The sequence below is a fragment of the Thamnophis elegans genome, chromosome 8 (assembly GCF_009769535.1).
Source record: "Thamnophis elegans isolate rThaEle1 chromosome 8, rThaEle1.pri, whole genome shotgun sequence".
In the NCBI taxonomy this organism is placed as follows: domain Eukaryota; kingdom Metazoa; phylum Chordata; class Lepidosauria; order Squamata; family Colubridae; genus Thamnophis; species Thamnophis elegans.
Genome location: NC_045548.1, coordinates 35,452,228 through 35,468,824, shown reverse-complemented (window position 1 = coordinate 35,468,824; position 16,597 = coordinate 35,452,228). Strand labels below are relative to the sequence as shown.

At 40.3% G+C, this 16,597-nt stretch overlaps 1 protein-coding gene across 3 annotated transcripts in view; it reads left to right on the top strand.

The window, feature by feature from the left end:
* NOL4 (nucleolar protein 4) overlaps nt 1-16,597 on the top strand; it is a 173,110-nt gene that overhangs the window by 147,158 nt on the left and 9,355 nt on the right. For 2 of the 3 annotated variants that reach the window (XM_032223025.1, XM_032223024.1), the window contains one exon: nt 2,447-2,563. The exons of the other annotated variant lie outside the window; for it this stretch is intronic. In XM_032223025.1, coding sequence (XP_032078916.1) covers nt 2,447-2,563 — 117 coding nt within the window. The remainder of the gene's footprint in view (nt 1-2,446; nt 2,564-16,597) is intronic. 3 annotated transcript variants of the gene reach the window in all.

Genomic DNA, 16,597 nt, shown 5'->3' with positions numbered 1-16,597 from the left:
GGCCCTAGCTAAACCAAATCTTGCATTTTTGATGCAGCTGGAAGGTATGTGGGTCAGAGGGAGGGGGCAGGGGGGAGGAATTCAAAATTATTTGTAATGTAAGTAATTGTAATTTGTTTTTATTGTGTGGGTGTGTGTGTTTTACCCGCCTCTGCTGGTGCGCAGGCTGGCACATTTAATGCGGAGTAACACGGAGCCCAGATCAGGTGCTCCGAGCGAAGGGGGAGACGCCGCTGCCATGGGCGGGGGGCGCTGGTGGAACATTGGCTCCATCCTGGCAGGCGGAGAGGGCGAAGGAGGACTGGAGGCGACGGGTGGGCGGGTGGCTGAGCCAGCCTGGGGGACGAGGGGCGGCCGAGCCTCAGCCGCCCGAGCAGCCTTGCTTCGCCGCCCGCCCACCCATCACCCCCAGTCCTCCCTCGCCCTCTCCGCCCGCCGGGATGGAGCCAATGTTCCCTCTAAGGTGTGCAGCTGCCTCAGAAAGTCTACTTAGCATGGGCGCGGGGATGGCAGCAGGAGCTTACGCGGCACAGCAGGTCTCCTAGGACCTCCTAAGTGCCGGCTGCGCCGCTCATTACCATCAGTCGCCCCGTGTTCAGCAAAGCAAACGCAGGGAAGTCCTTTGCAGGTGGCTAAGACTGGCTGCCTGCAAAGGACCTCCCCAGACTTGTTTTGATGAAGGCGGGGCGACTGACGGTAGTTTGTGCCGGCTCAAACTAGCCTCAGTCGCCCCGTGTTCAGCAAAGCAAGCCCGGGGAGGTCCTTTGTGGGCGGCCAGTCTTAGCTGCTTGCGCCCGGCACTGCGGCTGAAGTGAAGCCCCAAAGCCCCCGCTGCCACTGGAATATCTGCTGCCACCTCCTCCTCCTCCAACAGCACTGCTGGATTTGCCGCCCGACGCTGCAGCTGAGGTGAAGCTGGCAAAGGTCCACCAGCACCCCTGCCCGTGGCAGCGGCGTCTCCCCCTTCGCTTGGAGCACCTGAGCTGGGCTCTGCGTAGCCATGAGTCGGCGGGAGAGAGCGGGAGCAGGAAACAAGGCCGCAGCGCCAGGCAGCAAATGTGGTGGTGCTGTTGGAGAAGGAGGAGGAGGCAGCAGCAGTTATTCTGGTGGCAGCGGGGACTCGTCGGCATCTTCAGCGGCAGCCCTCCCCCCCTGTGGATAAAGCAAAGTGGAGCAGATCCATGCAGATGACATCATTGCAACATGACTGGAGGAGGAATTCTGGGAGTTGAAGTCAGCGGGGCTTTCGTACTTGCCTCATCGGCCATGAAGCTCACCACACATCACTGGCTTACTTAATACTTGAGTGGCATGTTGACTTGTCTGTAGCAAGATTGTTAGAAGGGTGAGAATGAGGCTTGTCACTTAGCAGTACTACCGACTCTCTTGATATATGTGCATGTTTATGTGTCTTACACTCAACTTATTATTTGATTCCAAATTAACCCTTGGGAGCAAAAATATTACCTATATTTTGTTTGTATAGGTATTCAATTGGGTGGTCTTTTGAAAAATGAATACATGAGTAAAATAAATTAATTAAAATAAATGAATTTCATTAATGACAAAAATAGCATTCCATTAATATTTGATTTTATAAAAATGTTAATGACTCTTATCTGAACTAGTAATTTGCAGCTTTTGAATACTTAAAGGGTTAAGACATCTACTATAGTAGGATTACAGTTTGGCATTGTAATAAAAAGTGTTACAAACACCTTTTTATTATTCTTTAAAGAAAGTTTACAACCCATTGGATAAATCTGTATACAGTTTTTATATACTTCTTCAACAAAATTAAATTGCTTAAAGATTGTGGCTGTCCCATATTTTGAAGATTTTCATTTGCAAAACTAGTTAAAGAGAAAAGCATAAGGACATAGCGGTAAAACATACATTATTGTAGTATTATTATTATTATTATTAATATTACTAAACCTTGAGTTATATTTCAATAATACTTATTGATTACTTAACATTTGTATAACTCATTTGTTTTAAGTCCTTTGTACTCATTATCTAATTGTAATCCTTACAACAACAGTGAGTCAGCATTGTTATCCATGTATTGCACTGAATTAATAGAGTTGGGAGGGCGTGCCATTTCATTAATGGCCAGAGTAAGAAATTAGGGAGTTTTGCATAAAAAAAATCAATATTTTAGCTATTATTTCATCAGTGTTAATGAAATGTTGTATATCACAGAAGCCTCTTCAAAATGCATTGTCTCTATAGTTATGTATGAGAGTCCACATGGAAATATGCAAAGAGAATCTAATATCTGAGGATCTGTAGATGAATTGCAGGTGTAATCTCTAATTTTCACTTTTCAGTTTTGACAGTCCTTATTTCTACTTTTTGTAATTTTAAGTAGTTGCCTATTGATTGCTTGTCCACATTATTATGAATAATCTTTTTATATTATCTCTCTCTTTCTTTTCCATAGTCAAGACCCATTCCCTCCCATCTTACTTCTGCAGTAGCTGAGAGTATCCTAGCTTCTGCCTGTGAAAGTGAAAGCAGGAATGCTGCAAAGCGCATGCGATTAGACCGACCACAGCAGGTACAGTGATGTGCATGAGAAATGGGGAACATGAGATGTGTGTTCAGATGTCAGCTGTCTGAACAAAAAAATAAAATAAACATAGAGAGGTAAAAGCTGTAAAGAAATAATAGGTATTTTTTCTTATAATTTTTCTTAAAGATTCTATTGTTGAGGTTTTTCCAGTTGAAAATGATATTGTATGAAAGATATAATGTAATATAAGAACTCTCAGCTATTCATACAGTTTTCAGTAACTTTTCTAAAAACAGGGCAGGAAATGTCTTCAGTTTGTATTGGAGGAAACAGGAAAAAAGTAGGGATAGTAAGATACATAAGCTTCAATCAATATTTGATTGCCCATGTGCTCTATTGTCTACAGTTAAGGCAAATTTGTAACATGACTTGTAAGAACTTGGTGAAAATTTTAAAAATAGTTTATCATTGCACACCAAATGTCTCATTGTCAATGTTGTATTGTAAAATATCAGATATCAGTAGGTACTGTATGGCATATTAATAAAGACCACCATTGCTTCAGTGAGAACCTTTGAAGTGTCATGGACAAAGTTGTAAAAAAAATGCTTTTTTATTCTATTTAAATACAAAACTATGTCATTATAATACATGTGTAACACACACACACCATTGTAAATACCACTCAGATTGGCTAACAGTAAAAGTCTAAAATCAGCTACAAAATTATTCAACAAGAGCAAGCAAAAATAACTAAATAAAATGCTATTGTATAAACATCTTTACAGAGGAAGGTCAGTCTGTTGTTTTGAATCAGGGACTTTCAGAGTTTGTGTGCAGTCCCTGAGAAAGGTGCCTCCTATTTGTTGGCCAACATTACCACTATTGATGGAAACACAAGATAAGTCTTCTCTCTCTCTCTCTCTCTCTCTCCCTCTCTCTCTCTCTCTCTCTCTCTCTCTCTCTCTCTCTCTCTCTCTCCCTCCCTCCCTCCCTCCCTCCCTCTCTCTCTCTCTCTCTTAACCTATGGAGCTGTCTTCAGAAATGAGTTAGAATGCTTGCTGTACTGCTTGGACAATTAATGTATTTTTATTTGCTTTGGTTTTTAATGGATGTTAAAGTGAGCTAATTATTATTTTGTTTCTCTTGTCTTTAAAAATTAATAGGGAGGATCACAATACATGAATACAGGAATAACTGAATGCTTAGCATCTCAGATACAAAACATTTGGCTATTTTTAAATTTGTAAGGACAAATTTAGACTCTTCAGCGTTGTCAAGATACTCTAGATTTTGATACTGTGTTCATGTAAACAGTTAAGCTGTGAATACTTCACAAATGATTATACCAGGGGTGGGTTCCTGCCAGTTCTAACCTTTTGTATAGAAGAGGTTCCACAAATCTACTGTGCCGTTTAGAACCGGTTCCAGCCTTCTCCCCCCCCCCGACCGCCGATCCGCACGCTTGCCCCACCCACTGCTCACTGATTGGCTGGCTCACCAATCGCCCTGCCCGCCTCTAAGAGTCCTATCTAAATCTTAAAGTCTTAAAACTGTCAAGTTTGAACATTCCTGGGGTTTTTTCCCCCTAAAGGGTTAGGGGTGCAAGGGTCTTGTAACTTGACAGCTTTAAGACTTGCACACTTCAATGCCTGAGTTCCTGAGCCAACATGACTGGAGGAGGAATTCTGGGAGTTGAAGTCCACAAGTCTTAAAGCTATCAGGTTTGAACACCCCTGGGGGTTTTTTTCTAAAAGGTTAGCGGTGCAATGGTCTTGTAACTTGACAGCTTTAAGACTTACGTGCTTCAAATGCCAGAATTTCTGAGCCAACATTTTGGTTGCTAAGCAAGAGTGTTGTTAAGTGAGTTTCACCACATTTTACAAGTTGGCCATGCCCACTCAATCACATGGCTGGCAAGCTACTCCCACTCAGTCACATGGCCGGCAAGTCACTCCCACCTGGTCACATGGCTGGCAAGCCACTCCCACAAAGCAAGCCACACCTACAGAAGAGGTTCTAAAAAATTTTGAAACCCACCACTGGATTATACCCAGTGCTTCAGAACTCACATAAAATACAGCTCTTCTTTCCTATTCTTTTAGAAAGTATAATCTTTGTCTGTTCTGTGCTGACATTGTACTTTAAGAAATCTCATTAAGGTTAAGACTTTCTAACAAAATGCCAGCTAGTAAAACAATATGTGCTTCATTTTACTCTCTATCTGCTATCTCTGATACAATGAAGAAAAAAATGAATGTATTTATTATTACATATATATGAGTAAATAAAGCAGTGCAAATTAATGTCACCCAAAACTTGAAACAAAGCTGTACTAATATATACTTGCATGTACATCTTTAGCGTAACCACACCTGACAGCAACCCAAAAGCATTTTCCACCTAAGATGGCATAACTAATCACTGCTTCACTTCTCGGTACTCATCTCCATAATGACTAGATTGTCTCTACAGCAATCTGTCCAAACAATGACCACAGTAACTTGTTCTGACAAAGGAGCCCTCCAAGCAAGGTGTTTGCGCCAGTTAGCTATTTCTAAGAGTCAGGCTGACCATTCTTTTGTCATAGCTCTTCAGATTGGTAGTGACTGCTATTCCAAAGTAGCTCTGGGAAGTGTTCAAAACAAAAACAATGCTTGTCTGCAACTCTGGAGCAGGGGTGGGATTCTATCTGTTCAGACCGATTTGGATGAACCGGTAGCTCCGACTATCAGCTGGGAGCAAACTGGTTCGCTCCAACTTTCAGCTGGACCTGCTCGCCCCTGTGCTATACTCACCTATATTCCCTTTTCTGAAGCCCAGCTGACAGGTGTGGCAGAATAGATTGCCACACCTCAGCATGTTTTCCTCCCCAGCAGTAATGTGGAAGGTGGAAATGAGCCGAGGTGGTGCAGTGGTTAGAGTGCAGCACTGCAGCCTACTTCAGCTGACTGTTAGCTGCAGTTCGGCGGTTCAAATCTCACCGGCTCAGGGTTGACTCAGCCTTTCATCCTTCCGAGGTGGGTAAAATGAGAACCCGGATTGTTGTTGGGGGCGATATGCTGACTCTGTAAACCGCTTAGAGAGGGCTGAAAGCCCTATGAAGCGGTATATAAGTCTAACTGCTATTGCTATTGCTAAGGTGATTTCTCTGTAAACTGCGCACGTGCACTCAGCAAATTGGTTGTTAAACCAGTAGGATCCCACCCCTGCTCTGGAGGGCCTTGATATGTTTCCATTCCTAATTTGCTGTTTGAGACAGAATTTATTAGGATTTTGAAAGGGATAGTCCTGCTTGGAAAGCTGCTCGTAATAAAGCCAGCCCACTTTGAAAAGGATACATTAAAACTGGGAAAGGGCATGAAATGGCAAAGGAAATTGTCAACCATCTGGAATAATTTTATTTGAGGAAATCTACTAGCTATGGTCATTGTCAGTGACATGTAAGGTGAGAGGCAGTATGCAGGTAAATAATATTTGTATCACAAACATTCCAAATAACATTCGGCTTCCTGTAGACATATGGTTGGCCAGTTTGGGAGTAGAATATTGAACTGAAGAGTTTTTTATTTGATCCAGTGGGATAACTTTCACATTCTTGAAGACACACTTATATTTTTGTGGGGGGGAAAGTACGCTATATATTCTTGTAAAGTAAATATTGGATGCTCTCCCTACTGGAACTTTATTTTATATAAGTTGAAGCAAAATGAGCTCCTCTATTTAACTAGCACATGATCTTGGAGGGTTATGCATTTTTATTCAGATAAAGTTCCCCGAACACTTAATGTTAATGGAATTTAATGAACCAAATCAACAGCCAAACAGCATCTAGTCCCTGTTTAGAAATAAAATTTTCCATCTCTACTGATCGCATCAACTCTGTAACCTTATTGAAATTGAAAGAAATTCTTGGCCACTCTGATATGCCAAAACACTCAGCTGTAATTTGAGCTTTTAAGTTTATTGCTCATAAAATTTAAACTGGGTCAAGCCCAGAAGAATTAAACCTAATAGAAAACACAACATTATGTCAAGATGGTTCTTTACTAGATTACATGCAAAAAACAGCATTGTCCAATCAGACCATGGAAAATAAAGAAAATGCCCTCAACCCTCATTTGCACAGCTGGTCACATTCAGAAACTAATGGACATGGATAAGGTTGTGCATTTCTATTTACATCAAAAGTTGCACCTCTTTAGTTCTTGGATCAAAATGAATGTTTTGCAAATTGGCCAAAAGCTTGTGGCTGTTCAATATTTGTATTAACATTTTTGCTGCAAGATTCCTGATGGCTTGAGTTGCAATTTATATCACACATACAGATACACAGAATACTTGGGTGTAGGTAATATTTCATAACAAGCTTCATTTGTCTAATAACTGTAGAAAATAGATCCCTGGATTATACAGTACTGATAGTACTTGACTTACAATCACAACTGAGTCCAAAACTTCTGTTGCTAAGTGACACATTTCTTAAGTGAGTTTTGTCCCACTCTTCAACCTTCCTTGCCAAATTTGTTAAATGAATGAGTGTTGGCTTACCTGAATGCTCATTCTCTAGGCGCTGCGGGAGTGTCCAAGCATGGGTTAACTTCAGCTTGCTGCCCAAGGACTGAATTTAAATCTTTACTGTAGCCACGCCTCCAGCTCCCTTCAGTTTGAAAAACGATGGTGTGGAGTCCAGAAAGATGTCATAAGAAGGTAAACTATGTCATCAGGAGAGGTGACTCGGCTCTGCCAGATTACCCCAGAGTGGGGTTGGACACCATTCAGGTAAGCCAACGGTCATTCTCCTAGGCGCTGCTTGTCCAAGCATGGGACATACCCAAGCTATGCTTCCCCAGGGTGGGAAGCAGAGGAATTTCGTTGGTCTGGAGCCACCAAGACCTGCTGCAGGACTCTCCTCCCAAAGGAGGCCTCTGCAGCTGCAAAGGAATCCAATTTGTAGTTATGAATAAACGAGGACGGCAAAGTCCAAGTAGCTGCCCTGCATATTTCCTCAATGGGCGCCTGCATTGCCCATGCAGCAGTGGTCGTGGCACTTCTCATGGAATGGGCGGTGATGTGAGGAGGAACCGTCCAGGTCTGATGTTCGTAGGCCAGCTTTATGCAGGCGCGCAGCAAACGTCCATTAGTCGAGGAGGAAACCTTCCTGCCCATCGAAGCGGGCTGGAAGGAAACAAAGAAGGATTCGGACTTGCAGAAGGAGGTGTCCTTTTCCTGTATATACGTATAGCAGTGGTGGGTTTCAAAAATTTTTGGAACCTCTTCTGTAGGTGTGGCTTGCTTTCCGGGTCCACTGGTGGAACCTCTTCTAACCGGTTCAGTAGATTTGACGAACCGGTTCTACCAAATAGGTGCGAACTGGTAGGAACCCACCTCTGGCATATAGCCCATCTTATGTCCAGCGTGTGCCAAACTCGTTCCCTGGGATGCCTGGGATGCGGGCAAAAATCCAGGAGAATCACCTCCTGCGACCTGTGAAACAAGGTGTTAACTTTTGGGAGGAAGGAAGGGTCAAGACGAAGAATGCACAACACAGAGGTCCTCCCTGACTGATAGGGCCGCCAATTCAGAGATTCTGCGAGTTGAAGTGATTGCAATTAGAAAGGCAGTCTTAACTGACAAGTGGCATAAGGTGATGGAATGAAGTGGTTCAAATGGAGTAGAGTTCATTGTCTTCAGAACAACTGCCAGGTCCCAAGTCGGGTACCGGTGGACTGTCGGGGGACGTAAGTTGGTAGCTCCCTTCAGGAAGCTGCGAACCCTTGGGTGTCTGCTGAGTGGTGTAGAGTCGTCTCTGGACAAGATGGTGGCCAAGGCAGCCGTCTGCCTCTGAAGGGTGTTAGGGGCAAGACCTTTGTCCAATCCGTCCTGAAGGAAGTCAAGAATTTGTGGAATAGTTCCTGCAGTGGTGATAATTTGATGCGATAGGCACCAGGATGAAAAGGCAGACCAGGTCGCGTCATAGATACACACCGTGGAGGGACGTTTGGATGCCTGGATGGTGTGGATGACCTTGTCCAAGAAATTGTCTTGCCTCAGGAGGTCCCCCTCAAGTGACAGACGGTCACCTGGAGCCATTGAGGGTCCGGGTGCTGAATGGCCCCCTGGCTGAGGGAGATCTGCTCCTGAGGAATGCGCCAGCATTTGGTCACTGACAGTTCGACAAGGTCGGCGAACCAGAATCGTCTTGGCCAATGAGGTGTGACCAACAGCACCTTGGCACCTTCCAGTAGGATCTTCTTGATCACCTGGGAAATGAGGTTGAGAGACGGGAAGGTGTAAAGGAGATCTGGAGGCCAGTGGCATTGAAGGGCGTCCGCCCTTTCCACTCCGAGGCTCTGGAATCGCAAAAAGAACCATGGAAGCTGCGTGTTTGACCGACTGGCAAACAGATCTAATACTGGAAGGTTGGTGAAAAAGAGACGGATGAAGTCATCATTCTGAGTTGCTGATCGGCGATCTGCTCAGCCAGTCTGCGGTTATGTTCTCCTCCCCTGAGATGTGATCCACCTTCAGTGACCCGAGGTGGCATTTGGCCCAATGCCCAAGAGCTTCTGCCTTCAACATTGGGGCCTTCAATCGAGTGCCGCCCTGATGGTTTATGTACGCCTTGGTGGCAATGTTGTCCACCAGTATTAGTACGTGTGAGCCCTCGACATGCTGGCAGAAGTGGCAAAGTGCCTGCCTGGCCGCCCTGAGCTCCAGCCAATTTATATTGTGGGCAAGCTCCACGGGTGATCATCTGCCCTGTGCGACGTGAGTCCGAAAATGAGCGCCCAGCCTTTATGACCAGGTGCTCTGAATCTTCCCACTTTTATCAATATTCATCTCTTTTGTATAATCCTTTATCTTTTTCCATTAATTTATTTAAACTTACATATCATTACTAAGCAGCCTTTTATTTCTGTCTTCATCTAATTACTATTTTTTTATTCCCAGACAATATCTCATGAATTCCCCTTCCCCAATCATTAACATTTTACATTCCTAACATTGTTTAAATTACATTCAAAATTAATAGTATTTATTTAATTATCTACTTTCACATTTCCATCTACTGATCCAGTTAATTTTATAAATATGTATTAATATTTACCCTATAATTATACCTCTCGTCTATTAATCTTTTCCTCCTTATCCATCATCTCTTGCTGTTTTAGGGATCCAATTTTTCCCCTTCGTTTATACTTTCTGGACAAAGTGTGGACCAGGTCACATCTTATACTTCATATTTATAATCATAGTTCAATATAGTCTAATCTTCCCACTTTTATCAATATTTTTCTCTTTTATATAATCCTTTATCTTTTTCCATTAATTCATTTACGCTTACATATCATTACTAAACACCCTTTTCTTTTTGTCTTCAACTAATTACTATTAATTCATCTTTACAAATTAATCATTTTAGCCATAGCTTTGCTATTCCAACTTCCGCAGTATTACTCTCTTTACATAGTTCTTTATCATTCCTGTATTGTACAGGAACTGTACAGCCTGTATTTCACATTTTTACAGTTTTCCAGTTATTTATCCCATTTTTTATTCCCAGAAAATATCTCACAAATTCCCCTTCCCCAATCCTAATATTTTAAATTTCCAACATTGTTTAAATTACATTCAAAATTAATAGTATTTATTTAATGATCTACTTTCATACTCCCATCTACTGATACAATATAATACAATGCAATAGCAGAGTTGGAAGGGACTTTGGAGGTCTTCTAGTCCAACTCCCTGCCTAGGCAGGAAACTCTATACCGTTTCAGACAAAGGGCTATCCAACATCTTCTTAAAGACTTCCAGTGTTGGGGCATTCACAACTTCTGGAGGCAAGCTGTTCCACTGATTAATTGTTCTAACTGTCAAGAAATTTCTCCTCAGTTCTAAGTTGCTTCTCTCCTTGATTAGTTTCCACCCATTGCTTCTTGTTCTACCCTCAGGTGCCTTGGAGAATAGTTTGACTCCCTCTTCTTTGTGGCAACCCCTGAGTTATTGGAACACTGTTATCATGTCTCCCCTAGTCCTTCTTTCTCTTAAACTAGACATACCCAGTTCCTGCAACAGTTCTTCATATATTTTAGTCTCCAGTCCCCTAATCATCTTTGTTGCTCTTCTATGCACTCTTTCCAGAGTCTCCACATCTTTTCTACATCGTGGCGACCAGAAATGAATGCAGTATTCCAAGTGTGGCCTTACCAAGGCATTATAAAGTGGTATTAACACTTCACATGATCTTGATTCTATCCCTCTGTTTATGTAGCCTAGAACTGTGTTGGATTTTTTGGCAGCTGCTGCACACTGCTGGCTCACATTTAAATGGTTGTCCACTAGGACTCCAAGATCCCTCTCACAGTTGCTACTATTGAGCAAGGTACTACCTATAATGTACCTGTGCATTTTGTTTTTGTTGCCTAAATGTAGAACCTTACTCTTTTCACAATTGAATTTCATTTTATTTGATAGTGCCCAATGTTCAAGTTTGTCAAGATGCTTCTGTATCTTGAGCCTATCTTCTGGAGTGTTGGCTATTCCTGCCAGCTTGGTGTCATCTGCAAATTTGATGAGTTCCCCATTTATTCCCTCATCCAAATCATTGATGAAGATGTTGAAGAGTACTGGGCCTAAAACAGGGCCTTGGGGTACTCCACTGCATACTTCCCTCCATGTAGATGAGGTTCCATTGAAGACTACACATTGAGTGCGGTTGATCAGCCAGTTACGAATCCATCTGGTGGTGATGCTGTCTAACCCACATCCTTCTACTTTATCTAGTAGTAGGTTATGGTCTACCTTATCAAATGCCTTACTGAAGTCCAAGTAAACTATATCAATGGCATACCTCTGGTCCACTAATTTTGTCACATCATCAAATAATGCAATAAGATTAGTCCGGCATGATCTGTTTTTGACAAACCCATGTTGGCTTTTGGCTATTACTTTGTTTGCTGGAAGGAGTAACCAACGTCGCGACAATACAACATGCGGTCTCGACAGTCCGAGACTGCCGTTGACACTTTTGCCACTGGACAGTCTAGTTGGACCTAAACCATCCCGTAGAGATGGTGAACAGGAAGACAAAGCCTTGCTGGTCTCAGGGACATCTCAAAGTCCCTGATTGACCCAACGGAAGCGCTTCAAGCCAGCGGCAAACAGGCAGCCCTAGGTTGAAGAAGTCGGAGACGGCTCCGGAAGGAAGGAAGTGAAAGTGAGTCCATCTGGTGAGGTTTTTTTTTCTATTCTGAGAAAGATTGCCCAAAGAAACTTTTTTAAAAGATAAATTAGTCCTTTAAGTAAAAGAATAAAGTGGCGAATTTAATTTTTATTGGACTGCCTTGGAAAGTTTTTGTTTTTTTCTTTGTAATGATATTTTTTGGATTGAAGTGACCGTAATGTTTCCTGTTTCTCCTCTTAAAGTGAACGGATTGATTTTTTCCCCCCTCTATTCTTTGTCACCTTATTTTTTGGCTTGAACTAAAACCTTCTTTTTTATTTTAACAATTCTTTCTAGCATTTGTTTTTAAATTCCATTAAAGACAATTAAAGACCTTTGTTTTCCATAAGCTTGAGACAAGTATGAAAAAGTGGAATCTGCCACTCAGAAATCAGAGTCGGGAGTTGTTTTTTTTTTGAAACAATGCATCTTTTGTTCTTTCTTCTTTGATCTCACTGACTTTGTAACTGAAGGGTTTGCAACTTGTTTACAAAATCTGATAAAGAGCCAAGGACACGAATTGTTTTCACATGTGCTTTTGGAAAATATTTTGACAAGGGAAGGAAAAGGAAAGAAAAAGATGGAACCCTTCTTCTTTGAAGAGTACAAAAGAACTTGTGCTTAAGTCAACTTAATATATAATTAATACACAGACACACACACACACACACATATATACACAAAAGAGGCTTGGAAGGCTAGAGTGGCAGTGGCTATCACATTCCTTCTTTCTTTTTCTCTCCTCCTTTTTTTGGAAAAATGGATCAATATGCAGATGAGAAAACCTTAAAATTTCAAAATATCCTGGCTGGAATTCAAAATATATTGGAAGGATTGGGGAGATTTGAGAATAAGTTGGATAGACTATTGTTTCTCACAGCAAAAGATGATGGATTTGGAGCCCCCAAAATTAAAGAAGAGAATGAAAATATAGAAGATAAAGGCAAGACAATAGATGAACTTATTAATGGAGCAAACATGGGTGAAAGTGGAAAGAAGGGAAGATGGAAAAGTGAATTTGACAATTTGGAGCTTTATCCCAGATTTCAAGATACAGGAGAAAAAAAAAGGATGATAATGATGGAGTTAAGAAGAGAAGCCTTTTCAGAAATAAGTCTGACAACCAAAGACAAGCTAATTTCCATTTTAATGATTTTTTGATCTGCCCTTTATCCCACTCTCTTGAAGTCTTATTTCTCTTTTTTAATATGTGTTGCACTTTCTCTTTTGTATCCCTTCTATCTTTTTCTGTTGTGTTTTTTGCATCCCCTGTGCCAAAACTTTCAATTGTCTCTGCAGAATATGTTCTTTTTGTTTTTTAACTGCTGCTTTTTTGGGGACGGCTTTCCCCATTTCCTCTCTACTCTTTCTACCTTTCTATAAATTTCTATAGTATTGTCTAATTGATTCTTCTTCTTCTTCTTCTTCTTCTTCTTCTTCTTCTTCTTCTTCTTCTTCTTCTTCTTCTTCTTCTTCTCTTTTAGTTTCTTGCATTTCATTTAAATTCCCCCTTTCAGATTCTTCTTCTAAACAAACAGAAAGTTTGTGATTAAACAAACTTTCTGTTTATTTATTAGCTATCAAAGATTCATGTACTACTTTTAACATCAAAAATATTTCTTCATATATCTTAAACTCCCATTTTCTAACATTTAAAAAATCTTTTTAAACCTTCCCAATTATCTCTCTTCACAGTTGATTCAAATTTAAAGTCTATTTAATTTCCTTGTTTTTCTTCTTTTCTTCAATTATTTCTCCTCTTTTCAAAAGTAGGGTGCTCTACTGAGTTAATATAATCCAATTATAATCCAATTCTAGGAACAGACAAATCTAGTTATCAATTAGCTTTCTTCAAAGAGAGCAAACAAAAAGGAGAAGAAAAAAACAGTCCAAATTATCTACTTCTGTATAGCCAAGGTCAGATTTTCCAACTGCTACTTCTCTTACTTTGTCTATTTTAATTGTTTGCCAATCCTGTTGAACTTTGTGGGGTTTTTTGCTCCAGTAGATGGCACTCTGAATTTCTATTTCATATAAGGTAGTCTAACAAATACAGCTGATTTTCAAAATATCCAGGGAGTTTAAAATACACATTAAAAATGCTATTTTCTCCTGAAAATCTGTTTTTATAATGCTTTGGCTTTACCCACCTTCCCAAGTACTTCTTGGACTTTTTATTTTATAATCTCAAATTCTTTCTTTTCTTTTTTCTCCCAAGTGCCTAATAGCCGCTGTTCCAAGCTCCGGAATAACTTTAAAAACACCAATTACCAATTTCCAAAAATTTTTATTAAGTGAGAGTTGGCACTTATCTCACCCAGTTCCAACTCTCTGTCCAAATACTGCTCCAGCTCAATTCTTCAATTCGGTTGCCCCAGCTTCGAGAGGACCATTGGAAAATGGCTGCTGCCCCTGTTGCCAATCGGGAGAGCTGCTTCTGTCCTGGCGAGGAAATTGCCAATTCCTCACTGTCCACAAAATGCCTCTCCTTTCTTCACTGTCCCTTCAAGATGGCTATGGCCTGCAGAGGGTAACAGCTGAATTTCGCGGGGTTCATCAGAGCTTCGCTATTTTCCAGTCCGTTTCTGCCATGACATCCACCGGAAGTCCCAGTGGCATTGTAATTTTGAATGATCACTAAATGAGCTGTTGTAAGTCAAGGAATTCCTGTATAAGTATTCCAATAATCGGTAATGATAAAATATTTTTCCAAACAGAAAATTCCTGATATATGATGTAAATATAAATTTCTGATATAAATTTCAGAAATGCACAAAAGATTACAATTACCTCATGTACTACCTATATCTATTGCATTTTTGTATCATAATAATTTTCAATAATCTCAGTAACAACAAATTTATATGCAACTGTAATTGCTGCTATGAAGTTTTTATCATGGTACTACGATCTTGACTATAATTCTATTATAGACTGAGTGGACAGTATAGTCCTAGACTGGTTCTATTTTTCCTGAGCAGCTAATGTCCCACATGAGAAGAACCCGTATAATTTATTCCTCATGAAATATTTAATCAAATAATGATTAAAGGTTAAAGATGGGCTGTACCGTGATACCACTAGAAGACATCGCTAGGGCTCGCTGCCTTAGAAGAGTGAGGAAAATCCTCAGGGATGACTAACACCCTGGTCAGCCCTTCTTTAGTCTCCTCCCATCTGAAAGGAGATATAGAAGCATAGGTAGCTGCACAAACATACTGAAGAACGGTTTTTATCTCTGGGCTGTCAGACTCCTGAATGAAAAATAACTCTACAATAACATAGTACGATTGACTTGCAGGGTCAGCGTGACATGCAATAAATTCACATGATGCAATAGGACTGGGTGTTTGTTAGTAGGATTCACTGGGCTAAGGATTTTTTGTCTTTCACTGTGAGTTGTATTGTGTTGGGTGGGGTGCAAGAAGGGAGAATCATTGTACACATGTACTCTGACAAAGGTTTGAATTGAATTCGTCCTAGAATCATTTGCACTACAATTTGAATATTAATCCTTAACTTTGCACCTACTTTTAAAGGAAGTTATGCCTACTTCCTAAATTGTAATTATATAACATAGGAGTTGACTTTTCACAACAGCCAATTATTCTCTATTTTGTTTTTCTTATCAACTGTTGTTAAGTCTAGGGTGCTTTATGGCTGGTGTTTGTCTTTTTGAATTCTAAAGTCCCAGAGCACTTTAGTTTCTTTAGTATTAATATTTTGTGTCCATAATCTATGGTTAGATTCACAGATTAAGGCTGTGAGAAATTTTAGAATTGAAATCCTAATCAAGGAGATAATAATTATTAAGGCAGGGGCTTAGAAAAGAAACAATTCCAAGCAGGACAAGGTCTTTTTTTTTAATTTAGAGAATTCTTGTCCGATAAATTCAATACTTTCAGTTATTAAAGAAGTCCTTTAGGTGTTACTCCAACATGGTTGGTATATCAAACATGTTATGAACAAGATGCCCGTCTGTTTGGATCTTACAGTCCCATAAGATCTTAACCTGTTCATGTTCCAAAAGCTTCTCAACTTGATAATCCCAGTAGTTTCCACTGCATTCAAATCCAAACCTCTGGCAAAATTTCCAATGAATAATCCTGACAACTCAGAAATGACCCTGCTTGCAATTATGAAATTTTGCTGCAGCAAAAAATCTATTATTGTTGGTTCGTTGCAGTCAGCCAGCTATTTTGACTGGATTTAGCATTTTTGTCCATCTATAGAATCCTTCCCAAGGACATGGGAAAAACATACGTTATTGTTGGATGATATTAAAGGTATTGTTGCAAGATGTAAGCTGTTTCAAGCTGCCCTTTGTTATTGACTGATGGTAATTTTGTCATTTTACTGATAATTTATTTTTTCACAATTATTTTGTCAAATGTTTATTATTATCTTCCTAGTTGTATTAATTGAAATAATTTAGATTTAGATCATTGATATAGCATTAATTTTGAATGGTGTATAGTATGAGTGGCAACCTTTGTCATTTGCCATACTGGGTTGTTGAGAGTTCAGCAATGTATGGAATAAGAAGTCCCAAATCTAGATTTTTGCATTCCATGCACCAGAAAGCTGAATAACAATCATCTTAATGATACTTTCTGAAATGTAAGTAGGGTTATCTATCATATCAGACATGCCTCTTGGTTCAGGTAGAAAATGAGACTGTCAATGAGTTAAATGCAATGCTTCATGATGCTTCTTTCTTCCATGTTTCTCTTCTATGATTCCATTATACAATTCATCATGGCATCATGATAGCAAGCCAAATAAATAAATACCAATATTATTGCCTCTTAGTTTTATCTGTAGTTTCACTTTAAACTTCCATGCTCTGA